The 22,914-nt window shown below is 34.7% G+C and overlaps 13 protein-coding genes and 1 pseudogene across 14 annotated transcripts, besides 3 other annotated features; 10 read left to right on the forward strand and 4 right to left on the reverse strand.

The window, feature by feature from the left end:
- Positions 1 to 4,884: part of a mobile genetic element that runs on past the window's edge.
- Positions 392 to 1,261, reverse strand: TVAGG3_1027470 (uncharacterized protein; the record flags this gene model as incomplete). Its single annotated transcript, XM_051255075.1, has 1 exon — positions 392 to 1,261. A coding segment is annotated over one exon (870 nt), but the record flags the coding sequence as incomplete, so codon positions are not given.
- Positions 2,209 to 2,609, reverse strand: TVAGG3_1027480 (uncharacterized protein; the record flags this gene model as incomplete). Its single annotated transcript, XM_051255076.1, has 1 exon — positions 2,209 to 2,609. A coding segment is annotated over one exon (401 nt), but the record flags the coding sequence as incomplete, so codon positions are not given.
- TVAGG3_1027490 (uncharacterized protein) lies at positions 3,177 to 3,584 on the forward strand (the record flags this gene model as incomplete). The annotated part of the gene is made up of 1 exon (XM_051255077.1): positions 3,177 to 3,584. One exon carries the CDS (start codon positions 3,177 to 3,179, stop codon positions 3,582 to 3,584), a length of 408 nt encoding a protein of 135 aa, XP_051080651.1.
- A 450-nt stretch (positions 4,885 to 5,334) lies between the features above and the next one.
- Positions 5,335 to 5,811, forward strand: TVAGG3_1027500 (uncharacterized protein; the record flags this gene model as incomplete). The annotated part of the gene is made up of 1 exon (XM_051255078.1): positions 5,335 to 5,811. A coding segment is annotated over one exon (477 nt), but the record flags the coding sequence as incomplete, so codon positions are not given.
- Positions 5,812 to 6,187: 376 nt separating this feature from the next.
- TVAGG3_1027510 (serine threonine-protein phosphatase family) lies at positions 6,188 to 6,430 on the reverse strand (the record flags this gene model as incomplete). Its single annotated transcript, XM_051255079.1, has 1 exon — positions 6,188 to 6,430. One exon carries the CDS (start codon positions 6,428 to 6,430, stop codon positions 6,188 to 6,190), a length of 243 nt encoding a protein of 80 aa, XP_051080653.1.
- Positions 6,431 to 6,448: 18 nt separating this feature from the next.
- Positions 6,449 to 6,724, reverse strand: TVAGG3_1027520 (uncharacterized protein; the record flags this gene model as incomplete). Its single annotated transcript, XM_051255080.1, has 1 exon — positions 6,449 to 6,724. The coding sequence occupies one exon, from the start codon at positions 6,722 to 6,724 to the stop codon at positions 6,449 to 6,451; it is 276 nt and encodes a 91-aa protein (XP_051080654.1).
- Positions 6,725 to 9,631: 2,907 nt separating this feature from the next.
- TVAGG3_1027530 (uncharacterized protein) lies at positions 9,632 to 10,798 on the forward strand (the record flags this gene model as incomplete). The annotated part of the gene is made up of 1 exon (XM_001323291.1): positions 9,761 to 10,759. One exon carries the CDS (start codon positions 9,761 to 9,763, stop codon positions 10,757 to 10,759), a length of 999 nt encoding a protein of 332 aa, XP_001323326.1.
- Positions 10,799 to 11,409: 611 nt separating this feature from the next.
- TVAGG3_1027540 (nuclear pore membrane glycoprotein GP210-related family) lies at positions 11,410 to 12,252 on the forward strand (the record flags this gene model as incomplete). Its single annotated transcript, XM_001323290.1, has 1 exon — positions 11,410 to 12,252. One exon carries the CDS (start codon positions 11,410 to 11,412, stop codon positions 12,250 to 12,252), a length of 843 nt encoding a protein of 280 aa, XP_001323325.1.
- Positions 12,253 to 12,436: 184 nt separating this feature from the next.
- TVAGG3_1027550 (uncharacterized protein) lies at positions 12,437 to 12,598 on the forward strand (the record flags this gene model as incomplete). The annotated part of the gene is made up of 1 exon (XM_001323289.1): positions 12,437 to 12,598. The coding sequence occupies one exon, from the start codon at positions 12,437 to 12,439 to the stop codon at positions 12,596 to 12,598; it is 162 nt and encodes a 53-aa protein (XP_001323324.1).
- Positions 12,599 to 12,669: 71 nt separating this feature from the next.
- Positions 12,670 to 13,530, forward strand: TVAGG3_1027560 (nuclear pore membrane glycoprotein GP210-related family; the record flags this gene model as incomplete). Its single annotated transcript, XM_001323288.1, has 1 exon — positions 12,670 to 13,530. One exon carries the CDS (start codon positions 12,670 to 12,672, stop codon positions 13,528 to 13,530), a length of 861 nt encoding a protein of 286 aa, XP_001323323.1.
- Positions 13,531 to 13,547: 17 nt separating this feature from the next.
- TVAGG3_1027570 (nuclear pore membrane glycoprotein GP210-related family) lies at positions 13,548 to 15,110 on the forward strand (the record flags this gene model as incomplete). The annotated part of the gene is made up of 1 exon (XM_001323287.1): positions 13,548 to 15,110. The coding sequence occupies one exon, from the start codon at positions 13,548 to 13,550 to the stop codon at positions 15,108 to 15,110; it is 1,563 nt and encodes a 520-aa protein (XP_001323322.1).
- Positions 15,111 to 15,563: 453 nt separating this feature from the next.
- Positions 15,564 to 15,646: a terminal%2Cinverted (terminal inverted repeat of Maverick-3 transposon ID:TVAGG3_1027580).
- Positions 15,564 to 22,914: part of a mobile genetic element that runs on past the window's edge.
- Positions 15,922 to 19,197, forward strand: TVAGG3_1027590 (annotated as a pseudogene). Its single transcript has one exon. A coding segment is annotated over exon 1 (3,276 nt).
- TVAGG3_1027600 (protein of unknown function, DUF4106 family) lies at positions 19,351 to 20,955 on the forward strand (the record flags this gene model as incomplete). Its single annotated transcript, XM_051255081.1, has 1 exon — positions 19,351 to 20,955. One exon carries the CDS (start codon positions 19,351 to 19,353, stop codon positions 20,953 to 20,955), a length of 1,605 nt encoding a protein of 534 aa, XP_051080655.1.
- TVAGG3_1027610 (uncharacterized protein) lies at positions 22,115 to 22,912 on the forward strand (the record flags this gene model as incomplete). The annotated part of the gene is made up of 1 exon (XM_051255082.1): positions 22,115 to 22,912. The coding sequence occupies one exon, from the start codon at positions 22,115 to 22,117 to the stop codon at positions 22,910 to 22,912; it is 798 nt and encodes a 265-aa protein (XP_051080656.1).

A 22,914-nucleotide genomic window follows, 5' to 3' on the forward strand; every position in this document is an offset into this window, starting at 1 on the left:
AAAACCTTCTGACCTAACTCAGATGCTCTCCAATACAATTTGACGTCAATTGGATGTCTCAATGGAAGTTTGTTTATAGCATCTTGAAGTTCTTGCAACCTCATTGGAAGTTCTTCTGGTTCAGGTTGGTATCCGAACAATCCAACCCTTGTGGAACTGTGTACTTCTTTTGTACTAGAACTTTGTCTGGAACAACTTTTGGTCTTGCTAACAATGAAAAGTTTGTTTCGTCTTTTGGTACAAAAGTTTCTGTCAGCTTGTCATCTGGAATTGGTTCCAACAAACCTTTCTCGAAAAGAATGTTTACAGCTCTGACAATGTTGCACTTACTTTTACCAAAGAATGGGTTTGTAAGACTTTCGTTCAACATGAAGTGGTTGTGGACAATTACAATCTTCAACCATGGTAAGTCTTTGTCAACAACATAGTCGTCATGTGAAGAACCTTTAGCTGTAGGTATGTTGACTCGGATATTGACATTTGCCAACGGTGCAATTTTTGCCAATTGACCTCTGAGAATGTACCTTGTCTTCACACATGACTCAAGATACTTCATCTTCTCATCTGTAACAAGACCAGAGTTCCTGAGACATGTAAGAATGCAAGGTTCATTGACAATTGTTTCAATTGAATTGTAAATTCCATACCTTGTCAAGTCAATGTCAGACTTATTTATGAACGGGAAGTATCCAGCATGTTGTCTGACTGCTTGAGGGTTAGGTTGGTACCATTCGAACTTGACACTTGCAATTCCTTCAATTGCATTCAAAATGTCTGAGTCGGAGTCAACCATTTGTTCTCTCTTTGTAGTCTTGAAAGCGTCAAGAAGTTTTGCGGCTGTTTGTTCATTGCCATGTGCATAGTAAATGTGACCATCCAAATCTGTTATGGTCAATCTGAGATTGTGTCCTTTCTTATTTCCGTCTTGAATTGCAGCAAGTACTCCCATGAAGCCTTCTTTGTTCTTTCCTTCGTCAAAGTTTACTGTAAAGGTTCGACCAGATGTAATTTGACTTCTAACTTCACGATACTTTTCATATGCATATCTTGTTCTTTCCATGGGAGCATGTGCGTCTTCACCTTTTCCTTTTTTCCTTCTCAAAGGATGCAATTGTTCGTCATGTTTCCAGTAGAATCTGGCAAAGCCGTCGTGTCCTTCAACTTGAGGTTCACTAACATCGAAAGGCATGTCCATAAGACGTTCTTCTTCTAACCTCTCTAGTCTGTTTGGATAATTGGCACGTGCTGTTTCCAAATCCATTTCGTAGCGAAGACCAGACAATTTGTCATAGACTTTTATGGGTCTTCCCTTCCTATATTTAAAATTCTTCGAAACTCTCCAACCATATCTTTGTAACTCTGCTTTTATTCTAGCAGACTTTCTATCCATTCTATATGGGGGCATTTTTATAAAAATAAAAAAATTTTTTTTCTTTACTTTACATAACCGCCTGCTGCCATAAGTCTTTGACGCCAACCCATACCAGCTAATGAAGGTTGACTTGGTTTAGTTTGGAAACTAAACTTTGGTTTTGGTTTATCTTCAGTTTTTGGTTTTTCTTCTTCTATCGGTTTTTCGTCACTTTTCGGTTCCTCTGACTTTACTTCACTTGCAGGAACAGTTGTGTCGTCAACATCTCATAATATCATATGCCATTTGTTTTTGTTTTCCTTTCAACTTTTTGTGTTTGTTGTAAAGTTTAGAATATTTCGACTCTAAGTCAATGAGATGTTCTATAATGAACTGTTGGTCAGTGAAGTAAACTTTTCCATCTGTTGTCTCGAAAGCTCCTTCAGACTTCAATATTTTATTTGTGAGAGTCTGTTTCTTTTTTGAGATACTAGCCGTTCCATTTCTATGAAAAGTGACTTTATAGTTAGGGTTTGTATTTCCAGACCTGGCACTTTCTATTATTGAATTTTTCTCTTCATCTGTAAGTTCTTTGACAGGTTTTGACAATGGTTCTGAACTTTTTGTTTGTGGTGTCAAATCTACCGTTTCAACTTCTTCGGTCATTTCATCTCAGTAAAAAATTTTAGTTTGGTTTGTTTTCAACTGGTTGTTTAGGTTTTTTAAGTCGGTCTAAAACTTCCTGAGGTATAGGAAGAACTTTACAAACACGTTGTGTAACTGCTGGAAGCCGACAAATCCATCTTGAACCCATTTGTCTCAATGCTGTATTGTTCATTTCATCTCAGTAAAAAATTTTACATTCCCAAGTTTGAGGTGGTTGCGGTTGGTTATTGTTTACCCACTGTTGTGCATGGTTATATCCTCTGTTAAAGAATCTTTCACCTTGGTCCATATAGTGTCCTGCTTGGTTATAGTAGTCATTTGCTTTGTTATAATAGTTTCCTGCTTGTCTTCCTACATTGTCCATCCATCCTTGAACTTTTCCTCTTGTTTCAGGATTTGGAATAAGATTTGTTGCATCTCGTGCTACATCCCAACCTTTCTGTACAGTTTGTATAATAGGTTGTGCTTTCTCTTTAAGTATACCTAATGTACTCAAAATCTTCCTTCCAACTCCAAATACACCTCTGGCTATTGTTCCCACTGCGGGTAAAAATCTAGATGCGACTCCTGCTAATGCGCCAAATAAACCCATTTCTTATAGGGTAAAAAATGACGAATCCAAACAAGGACCCTATGTTTCTAAAGCGACAAAGAAAGCACTCATGATAAAAATCTTTAGTTCAACACCAAATGCTTGGTTTATGGATATCTTGGAAAACATTCCGAGAGTTAGAACAGATGGACCTCCATACTGGTTAATATTTGTTGGTCAAAACACAAGATACTGTGAAGCCATACCATTATGGTCCAAAAATATTTTAGATGTGAAAACTGCTTTGACAATATTCGTTGACAAATACCATCCAACAAAACTGACATCTGACTGTGAAAGTTCTTTCAAATCAGATGATGTAAAAAACTATCTGCGTTCAAAAAATGTAAACCAATATTTCATTGTCGACCAAAACCATTCTGCTCTTGGTGTCATTGACGGTTGTATAAAAATGTTAAGAGACTTAAACCAACCACAAGGTGGTGAAGCAAATGAAATGTCATATGACGACAAATATAGACACTTCTCCATGGCAAAGATGAGACAAGTTTTAAATATTTACAATAACCGTAAACAAAAAGGTTTGGGAAACCACTCCCCGAAGAAATGAAAAACAACCCTGACTTAGAGAAAGACTATATATTTAATAATTTAGTCAAAAGAGACAAACAAGAAAGAATGCCGGGCTTCAAACTTCAGAAAGGTGACAAAGTAAAAATAGAAATACCTAAACGCGACCCATATGAAAATACTATTGACTATGACAACAATGGGAACCCGACAGGTACTCACATTCGTGTTCGTAAAAATAGAAGAAAGTATACAAGAGAATATTATGAAGTTTTAGGCAAACATGGCAAAATGTACACACTGCAAGCAGAAGATAAAACTACTATTGCCAGACCTCGTTTCAAACTTGTCAAAGTTCAAGGTGGTATACTTTCAAAGACAGTTCCTAACAAATATAAGACAACTCCTGACGAATATGCTAAAGAAGTTGAAAATGACGACTAAGCAATTCTATACCATGCGTAAACTGTCATGTAAGGTGGCATGTATTCTTACTTTGTCCCGTTGTTTGGGTATATCCTGAAACGAAATGTGTATGGTTTCCTTCTCCCTGCGTGTCACTCCAGTAACAATTTATAGCAAACTTAACGTCGTCTTTAACATCATATCCTTTACCTTTTGTCATTCCTGACCAATCCCAATATCTATGCTTATGCCAACCTGCTTGAGATGTACTTAAATCTATGTAATGACTGTGTGCAGGTAAATTTTCACCTGAAATCGTTTTACTTCCACCTGTTTCCTTTGAAGAGTTTGCACAATACAAAAAACTGTCGACTATTTGTTCCCATACACCAACACCAAACATTACTTGAGGACCTCTTGCATCCATAGATGTATAAATAGAACCTACTGGGTTCATTAAATCAAACATATGAGATATTATAGGATTGTCTCTTTTGAACTTAAAATATAGTGCAACTATTTCAGGTTTCTTCTGGTTTGTGTCAGAATATTTTTTATAATATAATCTTATGTTTTCAGGGTAGGTAAAGTCTTGACTATAATATTTATTTCTGTCATCTGTATAATAATATACTATTCTCGTTTTTTCTATTGCATTATATCTTTTATATCTATAATAATCTAAATATAATGTTAGCTTTTGTTCATCTACATGTGGTGTTCTGTCGTCATCTCCATAGTCATAATAATGTGGTGCCGGAGCTGGGTCAGGCAATGTCATATCTGCCATTTCATAAACTCTTAAATATTTCTTTTGTTCGTCTCCATATAAGTTTAAGTAGCAGTTGTTGTCTAATGGAACTTTAACTTGTGTACCATCATTCTTTTTATAGCTTACATGCATTTCATTGTTATTTTTCGGAATGAGTTTATACCGTGTACCATTTTCTAAGGACTGTACCAACTGCCATCTAAAATATTTATTTTCTTCATTGACAGAAAAGTCACCAACAATAGTTTCAATATTTTTTGTTCCTATCAAACTTTGGTAAATTTCATTGACATATGTTTTATCTGCTTTATTTTCAAGGCTAACGTTTAAGTCTGTTATTTCAGAAGATGTGTGTGTATGTCCAACGTCACTTTTCCTGTTTAAGGTTTCTTGTAAGTTTGTAATATTTGCAATGGTATGTGTATGTCCAACGTCACTTTTACTGTTTAAGGTTTCTTGTAAGTTTGTAATATCAGATATAGAATGTGTATGAGTCTTATCTGCTTTTGTCTCTAATGTTTCCTTAAGACTTGGTATTTGGTTAATATAATGTATATGAGTCTTTTTAGAATATTCGTTTTCAGCTCTTGTCACTTCACTTGACATTTTATTGTCAACATATGTTTTGTCTGCTAGTTCAGGATGAGTATGTTCTTTTGTTGCATAAGCATTGTTAGCTCTTTCTTCTTCTTTTGCTATTGCATCGTCTACATATTCTTTGTCAGCTTTGTTGTCAACATCTGCCTTCAAAAGAAGTTCATTTATAGGTTTCTCGTTTAAAGTTCCTTTTGTTGGATTTATACAGACAGTATGGTTCTTATTGTCTTGAAACAGAAACTCATCTGTTATAGGGTTTAATGTCAGTTTTAAGTCACCCCCTTTCAATGATTCAGATATCTTAGAATAGTTTGAAAAGTTTGTTGTGTTCTTATTTAGAGCTTGCATAATGAGTTGTCGGTTGTGTTGTATTTCTCTCATAGACGCTGTTTCATTTGACATTTTTATTATAGATAAAATATGCTTCCAATAGAAAAAGAAAATTCTAGAGTTGCTACAACTAAACCATTAGATGAACTTTTTACTAATGTCGGTCAAAATTTTGAGACAGATACCGTAAAGCATGAAGGCTATCGTTTTGACTACCCATTAAGATGGTTAAGAGACCCATCTGTCACAAAAGCTATTGGCTTTCGTAGAATGAAGTTCATTTCAGAAGCCATACATGGTTTCCCATTTACGGTCGGTTTTGAAGTTCGATACTATAACAAAGAAAAACGTATGTATGAGAAATTTGAACAGGGAAAACTTTTACAAGTTAATTTGCTTATAAACTTAGAAACAACTCTTCAAGCTTTTCAAGAAAAAATAAACGATATCTATATTGAATATGCAAACCAGTTTAACATTGACGAAGGAGAATACCATCTCGATATTATTTATGACAGGAAAAATGCAACTGTTAAAATCAATAAAATAGAAGACCTTGGAGAAAACGTTTATATTTCTACAAAATATAACAACTTGGCATGGTATAGATTTATGAGGATGTTAAATCAGCCTGCAGAATATCCAGTACACCCGGACTTTTATGAAGTCGAAAAACCTAATGGAACATATGAAAATATTTTCGACCCAGATGCTATTATTGTTCATGCTTCATTTTCTGGCGCCCAAAACTCTTTCTTATGCTTGGCAAATGACTTTTACGAAAAACCTACAAAGTTATACGAACCACCAAGTGGAAGTATTTCAGACTTTCAAGTATGGTTTACTACAGATGGAAGAAAAAGAATAATTCCATTATACCATGCGTTTTACTTAGAACTTAGTTTCATATACAACTACTATCGAACGATAAAAATATAATTTTTTAATACGGTTGAGGTGTTGGATTTGGTTGCCAACTAGACTGTGGTGCAGGTTCAGGCTGTTGTATTACAGGAGCTTGTTCTTCTGGTTCAGGGTCTTTAGGTATAATACCAACAAACTGACCTACTCTTTTACCAATATTTTTGACACCGTTCCATACTCCTCTTCCGACAGATTTTATTCCATTCCATATACCTCTTCCAACATTTCGAAAGAAGTTTCCTATCTTACTGAAGAAACCCATTTTACTATATGTAAAAATCTAATGTCCGCCTAGTCTCTTACGTTTCCTGTTGAGTTCCATAGCATTCTTTAACTGGAGCTCATACATTCTGTTTCTCCTCTGGTAGAAAACATATTCTGGGTCAACTCCTGTGTTCGCGTCATCTGCATAAAGTTGTTTATATCCCACTTCAGGGTTTGTATAAAACTCTTTCCATCTCATATTTGCATACCATGGTGGCAAACCTAACGCAGCGTCATTTGACATGGCAGTTTGCATTTGTACATCTGTTGGCACTTGACCATAGTTTGCCATTGCAGTTTGTATTCTAACTCCATTTGGAATATTCTCTGGGTTTGGTTGTCCAGGTTGCTGTGCATTCGCTAAGTTCTGTGCGTCCATTTAATATTAGATAAAAATATCTCTTACGAGTACATATACTGAACATTTGCAGGCATTGGTTCATCTTCATATTCTCTGTACTTTTCTGCCACGTCAAATAAATAAATGACACAATGGAAAAAACCTAAAACAAGTAGTCCTATTTCAAACCACATTTACTTACTAATAAAATTTCTTTATTGTGACACTTTCTCCAGTTTATAGGACCTCTCTCATATTCTATCTTGTCATATATAAACTCATAGTCATGTATGTCCTCTAACCATCTCATAACGGTTTCCAAACCACTTTTATCGGATGTAAAGTAAAAGCATGGATGGTTATGTATAACGTCTAAAGTTTCTAAAGAGTCTCTCAAAGTCCAGTCTACTTGGTATTGAAAATCCCATGTGTTATAGAACGGCGGGTCCACTATAAAGAAAACATTTTCCTTGTCTTTATATTTTTCATACAACTCTGTCCAATGACATCTCACAAACTCTATACCCTCAATATATTTTTCTATGTCCTCTTTGAAAACATTTGTATAGTTAAGATATAAAACTTTTGACATAAGTGTTTCAATGTCATGAACTCTTATAGAACCACTATATAATAGTCTAGCAGATATACTATCCCAGTCTATATATTCTGCTTTTTTCAAAACCTCTCTCACAATATTTTTCTTATCTAATGGTATACGTTCCATCTTACCTATAGGTATCTTTTCTTTTAACTCTTTCAATATATTGTTTGTGTCTGGTATATGTTTGAGACGGTCCATATAGTTGTCGATGTCATTGCATATAATCTTTGAGTCTGGGAATATTGTATGACATAAATGGGATATATAGAAACTTCCACCGAACAAATCTACAAATGTTAGACCATTCGGTAGTTTCTTAAGTTCTCTCAATATAATATCTTTACATCTACTCTTATTTCCAAAGAACGGTAACGGTGGTTTTGTAAAATTCATTTATATATAATAATAAAAATGTTTTTACCCGAAAAGTGATAGAAAAGTGACAAAGCATGAAAACATATATAATTTGTGAAAAGCGACACATTATATAATGTTTTCGACCCAGAAGAAGGCTTCTTCCCAGAAGCAATGGAGGAAGAAGAAGAGTCCTCCGAATTCACACCAGAAGACTAACAATTTTCCGAATAAAAACTTCATTTATACTAAACATCTTCGGGGCTAGAGGGCGCAACGCGCCTGGAAGCCCCACTTACCTGACCTAAATATATTATTAAATATGAGAAAATCACTTAACAAAAAAACAATTCTTTCAAAAAGTTTAAAATTTATCTTTCTAATACATATTTTTGGAAGGGCATAAGATACGCCAACTTAAATATATTATTAAATATGAGAAAATCACTCAACAAAAAAACAATTCTTTCAAAAAGTTTAAAATTTATCTTTCTAATACATATTTTTGGAAGGGCGTAAGATACGCCAACTTAAATATATTATTAAATATGAGAAAATCACTCAACAAAAAAACAATTCTTTCAAAAAGTTTGACATTGATCTTTCTAATACATATCCTATGGAAGGAGTTTACATTCACAAAATAAAAACCAGTTCAAAATCTTATTACTCCTTGAATTAAAATCATTTAATTTCAAATCCATTCCAAATCCTTAAATCTGTATTAAAATCATTTTGCCAACAACCAACACAATATAAATTACATTTCCATATATCTTCTTGTCCATTTTAATTTTTTATCTCATTTTATTTAATTTTATTTAAAGCATATAGACATCGAGATCCTTTACACATAGTTATCTAAAATTCAAATACATAATAAATTCTTAATTCTAGAGATATCTCAAAATCTCAATTTTTTAATTTAAAATACCTTTCATTTTTACAGTACTATCACAACAAACAAGCCATTTACTAATTAACACATATAAGAAAAATATCAAATTACAAAACAACTTTCAATATCATCCGCATCGAATTCTATTTTTTCATAATTATCAACTACATGTTATTATATAATATATGTCGGCGCATATTCCACTCTATACAAGCGTCAGACACACTCACACAAAGCTGTGAGATTCATACATCTATCAGTAGGACTTCTCAAATCAAGAACACATATGTTTCACTATCGCACATCTGTGTAGGATCTAATTAACCCTTTGGACTGGTACTTCAAAATTTGATAATTTGATAATTTCATGTGATATCATCATTTGCCTTTAAAACAACTGTGCGTTAAACTAGACATGTTTCTCTATCATAATGCAAAATATCAAAGTATGGGAGACTCCCAAAGTGTCTGAAACTGATCATAAGGGTGAAAAACCGTTTTCCAGAAGTTGGGAACGTAGGGTATCATATATGGATAATTTTTTGGATTTGAAAATGCCACACATATTTCAATAGGCTATAATGATGAATTTAGAGAGCTGTGCGGAATTTTAGAAACAAATTCATAAAATTATTAGCAAATAATGGTAATGTTGAGATTTTGATAGCATAAATGGGATTTAATTTATAAGGTAATGGCATACAGTTATATCCTGCATCTTCAAATCATCTTTGAAAATTCCAAAAAAATATGAAATTAGAAAAAATTGAAATGCAGTAAAAGCTTTTTAATATAAAAACTTTAATTGTCTCACTATCATGCTTGTGAGATATGTGGATACCTTCAGAAAATTGTTCAAAAAATGGAAATGAGCTAATGAACTAAACAAAATCAGGCATGACGTTATGAGTTTAGTATCGAGTACATACATATTTATCATTTGCTTGGTTTGAAAAACATGAAATATAGAATATTTCATATCACAAGTCAGAAAAATAATATGGCGCAGTGGACTGCAAAAGGCCTTTCTGTGCTAATATTATCGTTTGGTATCTTCCTAGTTTCGTTCAATCTTTCTGGTATTCCTTTTTCCCAAAAGAAAATATCAATTCCATTTCAGATAAATGAGAGAATGTACCGGCAGACAATCAGTAACATATCATTTTTCAATTATCCTCTGACTATAAAGGCGATTCCTCCTATAAAGAGTTACTCAAAACTGTCAGTTTGGTGTGGTTTAGCTTCTTTCAAAGATGAAATCAACATTTCTTTTGCGAAAGACTACAATATTGGTTACTCGTTTACACAGTGTCCTAACATAACAGTCGAATTAAACCATATTCAAGAGAATACGAGTTTATGGCTGCAAGTTAATGTTTTAGAAACATCTATGATCCTTGAAATTGCACAATATATACTATTTTGTACATTACTATTGACATTTATTCTATTTTATATCAAACGAAAAGCAGCTTCTACACAAAGATCAACAATTGTTATTATTCTTTCATCTTTATTCATGATGGATCCATTTTCATGCTTTACACAATTAATCAGCTTCCCCGAAGTCATTAATCGATACTTTTCATTATTTGGCCTCTTTAGGATGTCATCTGAACTATTTGCTGAATATTCTCCACTAGTAAGACAGAATCAGAAATTTTACAAAATCATGTGTCTAATTCCATCATTATTTTTGATAATTATTTTTAATCTTCCTTATGATCTTTATTCAAATCCAATGATTACGTTATTTGGTAATTTGATAGGTTTAATAGTTCCAGGATTAGCAGTAAGCTTTTTGTTCATGGCAGGAAACACAACAGGCAAATTTGCCTTAATTATTCAGATTATGTCAGGCTCTCTGGTTGTTTCTGCCGAATATTATATTACATTTTATTGTTTTACTGATACATTTTATGATTCATCTTTTTTGATTCGATTATTTGAGTATTCAATGATTTCTTCATACGCTTTCTTCCAAACCATTATTAAGTCAGGAGAAATGATCGAAGAAGAGGCCATGAGTCATTTACCTCATAGTAATGTTAGACGCTATGATAAAATCGATGAAATCTTAAATGATTTAGTTGCTGAAGACGAAGTCGTTAAATTCGAAGAAGAAATGTGATATCTATAATATTTTGTGTTGTATATTTATATAATAAAAGTTATTTGTTTTATAAAATTCAAAATTTTTTAAAAAAATTCAAAACCTGAGGAGCAAACGTATAATGAAAATACTTACTTACGAATTTTTCGAAGAAAATTCATAAAGTTTCTTGATCAAAGAGCAAATGTCATGTTATTCGATTCAAGATTTTATGTTTTCTCAACTGAGAACGAACGTACAAAGATTTTGGGATTGATAGGTAAGATTGGGGTATTAGTAACATTCAAAATTAAAGAGTATTTGCGTTAAATTGTATTTCATCTCAGTAATTTTTAAGAATAGAATATACTAATGATGATCAATAGATGGAGAAATAGGAGTATTGAAATAACATCAAATTAAATATCCCCAATATCTTCTTTTGCCTAAATATTCTTTTCGGATTTTGAGAATTATATACGATGGACTTGAATGAACAGATGAACTTTTTTCTAAATGACTCATATTATTATGCAGACCCATTGTAAAATGATTCTCTACAAGTTATGCAGTCATTTTGAAATTTTTTGACTTAATCTCACAAAAATAAAATGACATCATTTTTTACGCTATCTTTCTTATTTCTTCATGGTTATTCGAAATTACAATTCTCAGACCTCAATCTTGTAATGCCATTTAAATTGTTCGGCAATAAACCACCAACTTATAATATAACAGCTTATTCAGGTAATGTAAAATGTGTTTCTTCAAATGAAAAGCTCTTATCCGTCCAACCTATTACATCAAATCAATACGAAAGTATTGTTACAATCGCAGTTCAATATTTAGGACCAAATCCAGAAGTTGTTCAACTTCATGCAATTTTGCCTAACAAAGAAGAGTATACCATTCCTGTTTACATTGATAGAATTGCAACAGCTCGAATTGAAACAAATATAATTTACTTATATGCAAATTATTCAGTTGATGAATATTTCCTTAGAGGTTATGATAAATCCGGCAACAAGATTGCCACACTTGACGGATACAATGTTGAATGGAGCTACAATACCTCAGAAATCATGCGTTTGTCTCCAGATGAAACAGATTATTCAACATTATACAGTAATCTCGACTCTCATATTATCATTCAAGGCCTTTTAGTTGGCAAATCATCCCTTGGTGCCAAGATTGGTGACAGCGTCATAGCTCCAAATGTTACACTCACAATTCTTGACCCAATTTATCTCGAGCCAAGTTACAAGAAAGTGCTTCCTGGATGCGAGTTTTATGCAACATTATGTAAGAGAATCAAGTCTGATGCTGATAGATGTTACAAGATTGATCTTACAAAGACAAAGTACTTTTTCACTTCTGATAATGATAAGATTAGTACAGTTACAAATGATGGCAAAGTTCACGCTGTTAATATCGGAGTTACACAAATCCGCGTTTCAGATCAAGAATTTCCACTCAACAGAGGTTCAATGACATTAGAAGTTGTGGCTCCATATGGAATTTATATTCCATAGCAATCACTATTGCTAGGCGATGTCCCTTCAACAAATGATGCCAAGTTCTTTGATTATGAAGGAAATGAATTTGAAAAACCAGACCACATTGATTGGCAACTCACAGAAGAATACAAGACTCTTGGTGACCATTGGGTAACTGCTACTGCTTTTGATAAGTCAACAAAGTTCCTAGTTCACGTCTATGAGAAACCAAGATTTGTCCCACCTTCAGTTGTTCTTCCACTCCACCACAACGGCTACATTCCAAACCTTGTTTACGGCAGTGGTGATTTCACATGGACAACATCCGATGCTGACGGAATTACACTTGGGCAAGCCTACAACATTATTTCCCATAAAATAGGAAAGTATCAAGTCATTGCTCACGACAACAAATTGAATGTTGATACAACCCTCGATGTCAGCATTGAAACAATGGTCGATCCAAGATTCATCTTCCCACGTACAGAGTTCATTCCAAACGAGAATGTCAACTACACATTCCAAGTCAGATCTCAGAGCGGAAGACCATTCGATTATATAGACAATTACACAGTTATATCAGATCATCCATGCATTGTTAATGATTCCGAAAACATCCTTACATCCACAGGCAAAGGCTTTGCAACAATCACATGCCAGATCACAGACTACGAACAGACCACATTAATATGTGTTTACGAACCATTATCTGTTACCAAGATTATCACCGTTGATAATGTTGAAGAAGAAACGCCATGCATTGATCGTCAAGATGGTCCATTGCAATGGCCAAATTCTAAGAAGCCAAAGGCTACAATCACTTGCGGCAATGCCAAAGTCGAGTTAATTGATGACACATTTCTTCGCTTACGAAGCTCATACAATGGCATGTGCAAGCTCAGTGTTACAAACGAGAAGACAGTAGCTAACCCAATGCCAAGACCAGATTCCTTCGAGTTCCAAGTCAGAGCTATCAAGATTGATTCAATAGCTATCGCAGTCATTGATCGTGACTCAAAGAATGATCCAGAAAGTGGACTCGCTAAATCAACAGTTGATGCAATTAGTATCGTGACTCAAAGAATGATCCAGAAAGTGGACTCGCTAAATCAACAGTTGATGCAATTAGTGAGATCTTTGAATTACAAGGTAAGAATGTCACAATTCCAGCAATTCATCAGCCAGAACTCAAGATCTTTGCTTACTCAGAAGGTAACCAACTCATTGGTGAATACTCTCATCCAAAGCAACTCATTCAAGTTGGTGACAGAGTCTTCAACAAGACATCTCAGATTCCATTACTTGATGAAGTAACTCTTATTACAGTTATCATGCCAAAATCATTACAAGTCGAACCAAAGAATGTAACTGTTATCCCAATTCATAATATCACTTTACAAGAAAACATCTCTATTTATGACAAGTCAGTAACTGGCGTCAACGTCCCAATCACAGGTGGAACAGGTCGCTATGAAGTTCTCCCTGGATCAGATGCAACAATCAATGGAAGCGAACTTATTTTGATGCCATCAAAGGCTAACCTTGAAAGAAAGGTTACGGTTAAGGACCATTTCATTGACGAATATAAGGCAACAATAGTTGTAAGAACAGAATCACCTTCTAGACTGGTTATTGAAGGCCCAGATGTCTGTGTTGTTGGTACAGTTGTTAGATTCAAACCAAAAGTTCTCAGTGCTTTCAACAACGAAATCCCAACAACTTTTGAAGATTACACAACATCCACTCCAGGATTAACCCATGACTATGACAATGAATGGATAATTACTGCTACTTCCGAAGGCAGAATCGACATTGTTATGTCAGCATTAGGACTAACTGGCTCCAAACAATTAGTCATCCTCAACAAGATCATGATTGAACTAGAGAATGTTACAATGTTCCCAGGCGAAACATTAATCCCACGTATCATCGGTGCTGGTAGCAATGACAAAGTCATCTTCAGTACAACAGATAAAGACGTCGCCAACATGGACGATAACATTCTCAGAGCAGTCCGTGCAGGAAGGTGTGTTATAACAGCCCGCATCGAAGGCAAACCAATTCTTGGTGAAGCCAATTTAACAATTCACGTTCTTCTTATCAAAGATTTCAGAATTATCCAGTTCCCAGAACACCCATACATTAACTCCATCATCCATTTGACTCCAATTTTCGAAACAGACATTGGACTAGTTCCTCCAAGAACAAGTAATTGGATTATTGAAGGAAACAACCAGTGGGAGAAGCTCTACGACAACACCGTTATCATCAGAGCTGATCATAAAGGACCAATAACGGTTAATGTTACAAGTCACCTTGAATCAATTGAAAAGGACATCGAAGTTGATGACAAACTTGAACTTGAGACACCAAGAGAAATATCAATCCCAGTTAACCATCCATACACAATCAAGGTCAAGAACAATCTCACAGTCAGCCACTCAGTCCTTTGCAACGAAAAAGGATTGATAGTTTATGAAAATGGAACAATCATTGGCTCAAGACCAGGAAGATACGTCATTAAGACAGAATTCAAGCAGCAGTGGCAAGTTACACAAGTCATTATTTCTAAACCAGAAGAACTCTATTTGCAGACTGATGCAACATCAATCCTTCCAATTCCATTAGACATCAATGGACAGCAGTACACTGAGTTCTCATATGACAACCTTAAGTATAATGAATCTTACGAGGCCAATCTTAACAACGGAAGATACACATTCGATAAAGTCGAAGAGCCAACATATGTCCAGTTCACATTTGCTGACGGAAAGAACTATGCTATTAAGAACACAACATTGATTTCCCACTCCATGGTTTATCCAGAAGCTCCATTTGTTATGAAGGGTGCATCTATTCAGTTCACATGTGCAGCTAAACGCCCACACATTTAGCTGAAAATCATGTATATCATAATACTAAGATATTTCGGATAGAAAATCAAATTCAATCTATATCATACCGAAATGCATCACTAGCAAAAGTGACATTTGGCGCCAATTTTAAATTAGTGGATTTTGTGTTTATTATTTAAAAAATATAATTGATAAAATATAATTAACATTAATAGAATAATATGGATAAGATTTGATAAAAAACAATCATAAATTTTTTTTGGGCGCCATATAGAGAACTATAGTCTGCGAGGTACTGATTCTATCTATGTACCTCGCAGACCATAGTTCTCAGCCAAAATGCCTCTAAAATTTGTATACCTATAAACTCAAACTTCAATATATTCAATTTTATTTTTATAATTAATTTAAATATATCCATATAATTCTAATGTTTTCTTTTAATTTAAAAAATAATAATAATAAATAAAAATAAAAATAAAAATAAACTTTAAAAAAAAAAAAAAAAGGTAGTGGGGCCTCCAGGCACTTCGTGCCCTCTAGCCCTGAAGATGTTTAGTATAATGAAGTTTTTTTTTTTTCTTGGGATGGCCTTCCAGGCACTTCGTGCCCTCTAGCCCATAAAAAGTTTAGTATAACTTTGTCCGGACAAGTAAGGGTCTATCGTCGCTACAGGAAAAGTTACAGGCGTTCCAAGGAAGTATACTTTGAGAAGCCTTTTCTCCCTTATAGAATGAGATAAGACGGTTATTTTACAAAACTGACAACACTTTGACCGAGTAGTTTTTTGTGCTGAACAAAAAGTGTCATATAAACATCTGTCAAAAACCGCTTTTTAACTTCACTTAAAATGCCACGTAAGCTACGTAAGAATATACGTAAGAGGAAGAGAGCATTGAAACATCCAATAGTAAAACTGACACCACAACAACAGTTGCAACAACAAATGATGAATGACCCCACTATGTTGCAACAAATGTCAAGCAACCCTATGCTTTTAAACCGAGTTATTGGTGAACAGAGTGGAGGTTTAAGAGCGGCACTTTTAGCGAAAATGGCAGGCTATGGTGGAGCTGCAGACGGAACAGCCTATAACCCTCAAAGTCAAATGAATTTGAGTTCACTCAAAAATCAAATAACAGATGTCAAAAAGTCAAACATAGACATACAGAAACAAATAAGTGAAAACGAAAAGAAACTAGAATATGACAGACACACAAAGAAACTCAATGAGTTAAACGTAGAGAAAAAGAAGAAAGAAGAACAACTGAAAGAACTAAGTACAGAGGAATATGCGAAAAAAGTGTCAGAAAAAGCAGCAGAAGTAGCAAAAATGGAACAAGATGTTATAAATTTGAAAAACCATACTACTCAATATAAAGTACTGAAAGATGAAGAAATAAAACAAAAAGCCCTGAAGACATATATGGATAGCGATGAGTATAAAAAAGAAGTTGAAGCAAATGTAAAGGCAGAAAAACTTTTACAGTTGCAAAACCAAACCGTACAGTATGAAAACTTAGCACAAGAAAGTAAAAATAACGACGCAGCCATGCAAAAGGCAATGAAAAGCGCAGAATATATAAAAGCTAATAATGACTGGTTAGATGCCCAAGCCAACGCTAAAGCAGCCCAACTTATAGGGTCAATAAGGACAAAAATACAAGCGGATGAAGACAGTTCAAATGAAGCTTTAATGAATGCTGACTTTAAGAACGCCTTCGAAGCTCTTCATAGTAAGGTGAAACTAGTGAACGACTTCTCATCTGGAAAGAAACTGAAGTCTGAAGGTTTCGACAAAGAGTTAAGAGAAGTAGCACAAAATATGACGAAAATAACAGATGCAGCAACGAGACAGGCAGTTCAAAGTGCCTATGACGCCGTTAGAGCAACTGTTGTGGAAAGTCAAGAAAAAGAGTTACAACAGACCAAAACAGACCTAGTAAATGCTTTCTTAAAAACGAAAAGTCAGGTAGGACATTATGCTGCAGATGGAACATATGTGCCAGCTGGTGGAACTTATATACCAGCTGGTGGAACTTATATACTAGCTAGTGGAACTTATATACCACCAAACCCTCCAAGAGAAGCACCTGCACCAGGACTACCTAAAACATTTACATCGTCACATGGACACAGACACAGGCATGCACCAAAACCAACACAACAACCAACACAACAACCAACAGTTCAAAACACTGCACCACAACCAACAGTTCAAAACACTGCACCACAACCAACAGTTCAAAACACTGCACCACAACCAACAGTTCAAAACACTGCACCACAACCAACAGTTCAAAACACTGCACAGCAACAACCACAAACAGAGCAAGGACATAAAAGAAGTAGAGAACAAGGAAACCAAGAATTCTTAAAAATGCTTAAGGAAGACTATGGTTACCCAGATACTCTTGACTTTAGTGACAGATATAAAGAAGCTATTAGAAAGTTCAAGGAAGGAAATACTGACCCGAACCTATTTAGCTTTATGGTTCAGCACCAAATGGGATATAATTTCAAACCTGGAAAATACAAGCTCGCTAAGGGATATGATTTAATAGCATATCATCCAAATGACATGGATGAATTTACTCCGAGATATTTGGTGTCAGAGATAAATGATAATTCAACTATCTTCATGAAACGCGTAAAAAATAGAGACGGAACGAAAGAAGAAAGGGTTATGAATGCGAATGACTTAAATAGGGAACTTGTTAAAAACGGTCTCGGAATATATGAAATGCCAGCAGATGAGGTACAAGAAACTCCACAGGAAGAAGTTCAGATACAACCAGACATGGAAGAAATAGTTCAGCAACAACAGCTAGAAGAGCCAGAAGGAAACGAACAAGTCCCTCCTTTGGAAACTAACTTCACAGAACTAGATGAAGATTTGGAACAGCCGAAAAATCTTGACCCTCAACAAGAGTATGCGGAGAATATGGAATCTTTCCAAGAGTCTAAGAAAAATTCAGCTGACATAGTAGAAGAATATCGAAAAATGTTCGCCGACATACAAAAGACTCCAACATCAGATGAAAATATTCAGCATAGAATGGAAGTACTGAAAGAAAGTGTACGCAAATAACAACATCCTTTTTACTTACGACCATATAACGTTCAATCTTTGGCTGAACTCGGTGAAAATAAAAGGTTAAATTTCACCAAAACATATAGAAATGAAACATTGTTTAAAGTTCATTCAGAACCTAACCAATATGGAAACAAACCTACTTTTGTTTCTGCAGACTATGGAACTACAATGAGATGGGGTCATAAAGCTAATCCGGATAGGTGGTTCATAAACTTACAACCTCAATTCCAAGAAGTTGTAGACGCAATGGAAGTGAATGGTGAACCAGATATAGCTGGTATTTTCAGCGCGGCTTTAATGCCATTGAAAGATATGAAACATGCAGATATTTTGGACCAGTATGAAATGAACATGGCTGATGGAAATATAACACCTGACGTTCTAGAACATTTATCTCAAGAACTACACAGAACCATAGAGATGGTATATTTGGTGAAGAGTTTAGAAAGAAAGTTAGGGAGATAGAAGGAAGAGAACCTATTGTACATGACCTTGCAAACGAAAGTTTACAAAATGTCATAAAAACTTACTTTGCAGACAATGAACCGAGAAGGGATGAATATTTAAGAAAACTCAAATGGACAGTACCAAATGAAATGTTAGTATTGAAAAACATGTTCCTTGACAAAATAAAACCAACTACAGAAATAAATGACGCAAGACTGAAACATTGGGTAAAAGCTTTCCCATTCACAAAAGATATTATTGGTAACATGGAAAGAAAACCAGAATGGCTACAAAAACATATATTTGGAAACGAGCTTATTCCATATGGACAAGCTCTGTTTGAAGAGCTTGAACCGGAAACTCAGGAAAGAGTCATGCAAACAATACGCGAAGACTCAAATACAAACTATGACAAAATCTTTCTAGGATATAGGTTACCTGAGATGGGCGACCAGAGCCCAAAGGCAAAAAGGACATGGGAAATTTACAACATACTAGGTGAACATGAGGCAAAGATGCAACAACTTGAAGCAGAGGGCAAGTTACCAAAAGCAACCAAAGAAGAAGAGTAGAACAAAGTGAAAGTAGTGAAGAAGTAACTTCATCTAGTGAAAGTAGTGGCAATGAAGGAAAAAGAAGAGTTAAAAACTCAGTCAGGAAGAAAGTAAAGCTTGGTACGAGTGGGTTCTATTATGATATATAAATCCAACTATTCTATATTTTTACCCATATGAAATGTACGCCGCTCAGAATATAACGCCAACAGTTTTGGATGCCATGAACGGAAATGTTTCCGAATGGTATAACGAATGCGACAATGCCATTAGAAGGTCAGAAATAGTTCCTGGAACTTACGAATATACAACTGCTGTTTCTTATGGAAACGTAGGTGAGTTTGGAGAAGGTTCTTCAACAACAGTAGATATTGCTTGCGACAGGTTTCATATTATTTCTATTGACAACTCATTCTTATACGTGGAACAAGACATTGAAATAAAACCTTCTGCCAAGTTGTCTGACAAGAAAGGTTGCAATGGAATTTTCTATGTCGGATACCAATATGCTCCAGAAGTTTTCATGGGATATAAGATATATTCTAACTCTGACTTAGTTCAAACAGTAACATGGGCAAACTATGAATGGTTCGCTTTGAGAAACTCAGTACAACCACAAGCTAGAGAACAAACAGACCAGTATGCAAATATTGAGAAAATAAGAAGACTTGACCCTAACGTTCCAGGAGTTTATGTTAACCTTTCTGGTTCAGATGGAACTGCTGCCACTAAAGTAAAACTGAAACTTAGAGTTCCTTTGTCATCTTTCCTCATCTTCAGGTTTTTAAGATACTTGCCAAACTGGGCAGGAAAAATTTCTATTGAACTTACTCCAAGCAAAAATAACTTAGTCATTGCACCAACACAAGACCCATTCAGCATTACTGTAGCTGGAACTGGTGGAGCCAAGTTCTGTGACTTTTGCAAAGACAAAGTTGACTTAGACTTTGGTTTCTCAAACTTCAACAATGAAGTAAACTATTATTTCAATGCTGCTGGAACTGCTTGGGACCCAGTTAAGTTCACATGCGAAAAATTTGAATGCAAGAGAATAGAAAGCAGACTTGCAGTCTATATGTTGGACCCAGATATTTCAAATGCTTTAGCTGCCAAATATATTGCAGTTCCACTTATGTTCCCTATACACCAAATATCTGTCAAAGACTTTGCAGGTGAAGTTGGAAACCAAAGTGCTGACCCAGGTGCAAGAACAGATATTGCTTTAACAACTGCAATGAAACATGCAGATACTATGTTTGTACTGTTCAGACGAACTATAAATGACTATTCTTGTTTCTACAACCCTGGTATTAAATATCATATAAACATAGATGGCAAATATTATCCAAGAGAAGAATATTCTACAGTTGAGGATATGAGGTCATACAACTTGACATTAGATGCTATGAACTTTAACAACAACTTCACAACAACCATTAACCCTGAAATGCAAAGTTCTATTATGCCATATGTGAAAGTATGGACTCATACAGGAGGTCAAAAAACTCAATATACAAATGGAGACCGTTCAAACTTTTGGCTTGGCATTCCATTTGCTGACTCAGAAGACTTTATGGGTGGTATTTCAACTGTTGGTACTGTACAAATACAATATACTGGTGACAGAGACGGTCCAGATGAACTGAGAGCAAAGAAGTTTACAAAACCAATAGCACTTTTCACGGAAGATGCTCTTTTGAAGATTCGTTCGATGAAACCTGCTGGGGCTCCTCAGATTGGCATAACGACAGCTTCCATCGAGCAGATTTTGGCAGCAGGTCAGTAAGTTGTTCTTGAACTGACTTCTCTCCGTCAAATATTGACAGTACGCCAGTTTTGACATAATATTGTATTATAAACTTTCCTTTAGTAATATCGGTCAGTTTTGAAGTTATATTTTTTGTCAACGTCAAGAACTTTCACCATTTCAGTTATACCAACTTTCTTTGCTTTATGAAAATATTTAGGTTCAGCAAAGACTGCTATTCTATAACATTTACCATTGTTTGTATAAAGAACTATTCTGTCAATGTATTTGTATTGTTTGTGTGTGTAAACTTTGTTCTGCTTCAATTCGAAGAGATACTCGAATACGTCCATCTTTTTATTCTAAGTAAAATGTCATTTCCGAAAAATAGAAGCGTGAGTGTTTCAAAAGGTTTAATGGCGGTGGCAGATGTGAAGTTAAATTCACCAACTCAAACAAACAGTCAAAGTGTTATTGTCAATGTCAAAGACAGAGATGTTGAAGTGGGGAAACCATACGAAGACGAAGATGGTATAGCAATTGTTCCTGTAAAAGAACAACCAACATATCCTGAAGTTAGCAGAGACTTAAGTTCTGTTGCAGATATTCGAAACGACTACAACAACTGAAAGACAAACTTCAAACTCAGGAGAAGATTTGTCAAGCTTTAGGTATAATGTTAAACTTGGTCGAACACAACCCTGTAAAAGTGAACTCATATGTCATTGCACCTCATGAAGTTTTGAAAGAACTATTGAAACTTTTGACAGAGGCAGACGATATAAACATCAAAGAAATAGAACCCGACATTAGTTGCTGTGGTGTTTCATATAATGTCATTGACAAGATATACGTTATGAAAGGAGGTGAAACGTTGAACTTAAAGTATAGTTTCCCAGACGTTATAAAAAATATTTGACGACCACAACATTTCATTAAAATTTATTTGCTAAGTAAAAATGTCAAAACTTCTTGAAAGATGTTTGAAGAAAAATAATATAGACTTTATTTCATGTAAAGGACTTTACACTTTTGAACGATATGAAAGACCCTGTTTTGTTTGTTCGTGTAGACAAAGGAAAGTTCTATGTCTTTACAAAATATTTGAACTTCTTAGACAGAGAACTTCAAGAAACGCCATGTGAAAGTTTAGATGAAGTTCTTCTCCACTTTCAGAAAAACTTTTAAATATATATAAATGGCAGAAGATATAATGGTTTATACTATTACGACTAAAAACCCTGAGTCATATAATTCTATAACAACAAACTTACAAAGTCCTCAAGGACGGTATTGTAAACTAACTTTAAACACAATGACGACTAAAGCCTGTTTTGCTCTTTTGACACAAGAAGACTTTATTGTTGTGAATGGTAAAAAATACTCCTTTGAAGATACTTACTCAGATATACCACCAACAGGTTTTGTTGACTTATTTAATACTTTAAGTACGGGTGTAACATGTGCTGCAACTAGAGCAGGTTTCGTTATGTTTGGATGTCCGACTGAGTTTACTATAAACGATATGAGCTATAATACAAAACTTATTTCTGGTTTTTACTACCAACAGTTTCCTATAACAGGAAAAGGTGTCATACAAGGAATGTCTATTCCATTGACATTAAGCACACCAATCTTATATATTGTTTCAAACTTAGGTTCAAAGTGTTATTCGAATGTCGACAGAAACTATTATGACCAAAAGATACTTATGCGTATAAACAATACTTTCTCTGCTGGTTTGCCTATTGTTCATTCGAATGCAGAATTTTCAACCTTAGTGAACTCAAACACTTTGGCAAGTATAACGTTGACATTAGTTGACGCAAACTTTGTTCCTGTAAAACTTTTATGTCCTATGTATTTGTCAATGACGGCAGAAAGTTTCGAATTGGAAGATGCAACTGGTGAAAGTATTGTATTACAAGAACAACTTCAACAACAAATAGCTCAAGAACAACAAATGCAACAAATGCAACAACAAAGTCAAGAATAAAA

Source organism: Trichomonas vaginalis, chromosome I (assembly GCF_026262505.1).
Source record: "Trichomonas vaginalis G3 chromosome I, whole genome shotgun sequence".
Lineage (NCBI taxonomy): Eukaryota > Parabasalia > Trichomonadida > Trichomonadidae > Trichomonas > Trichomonas vaginalis.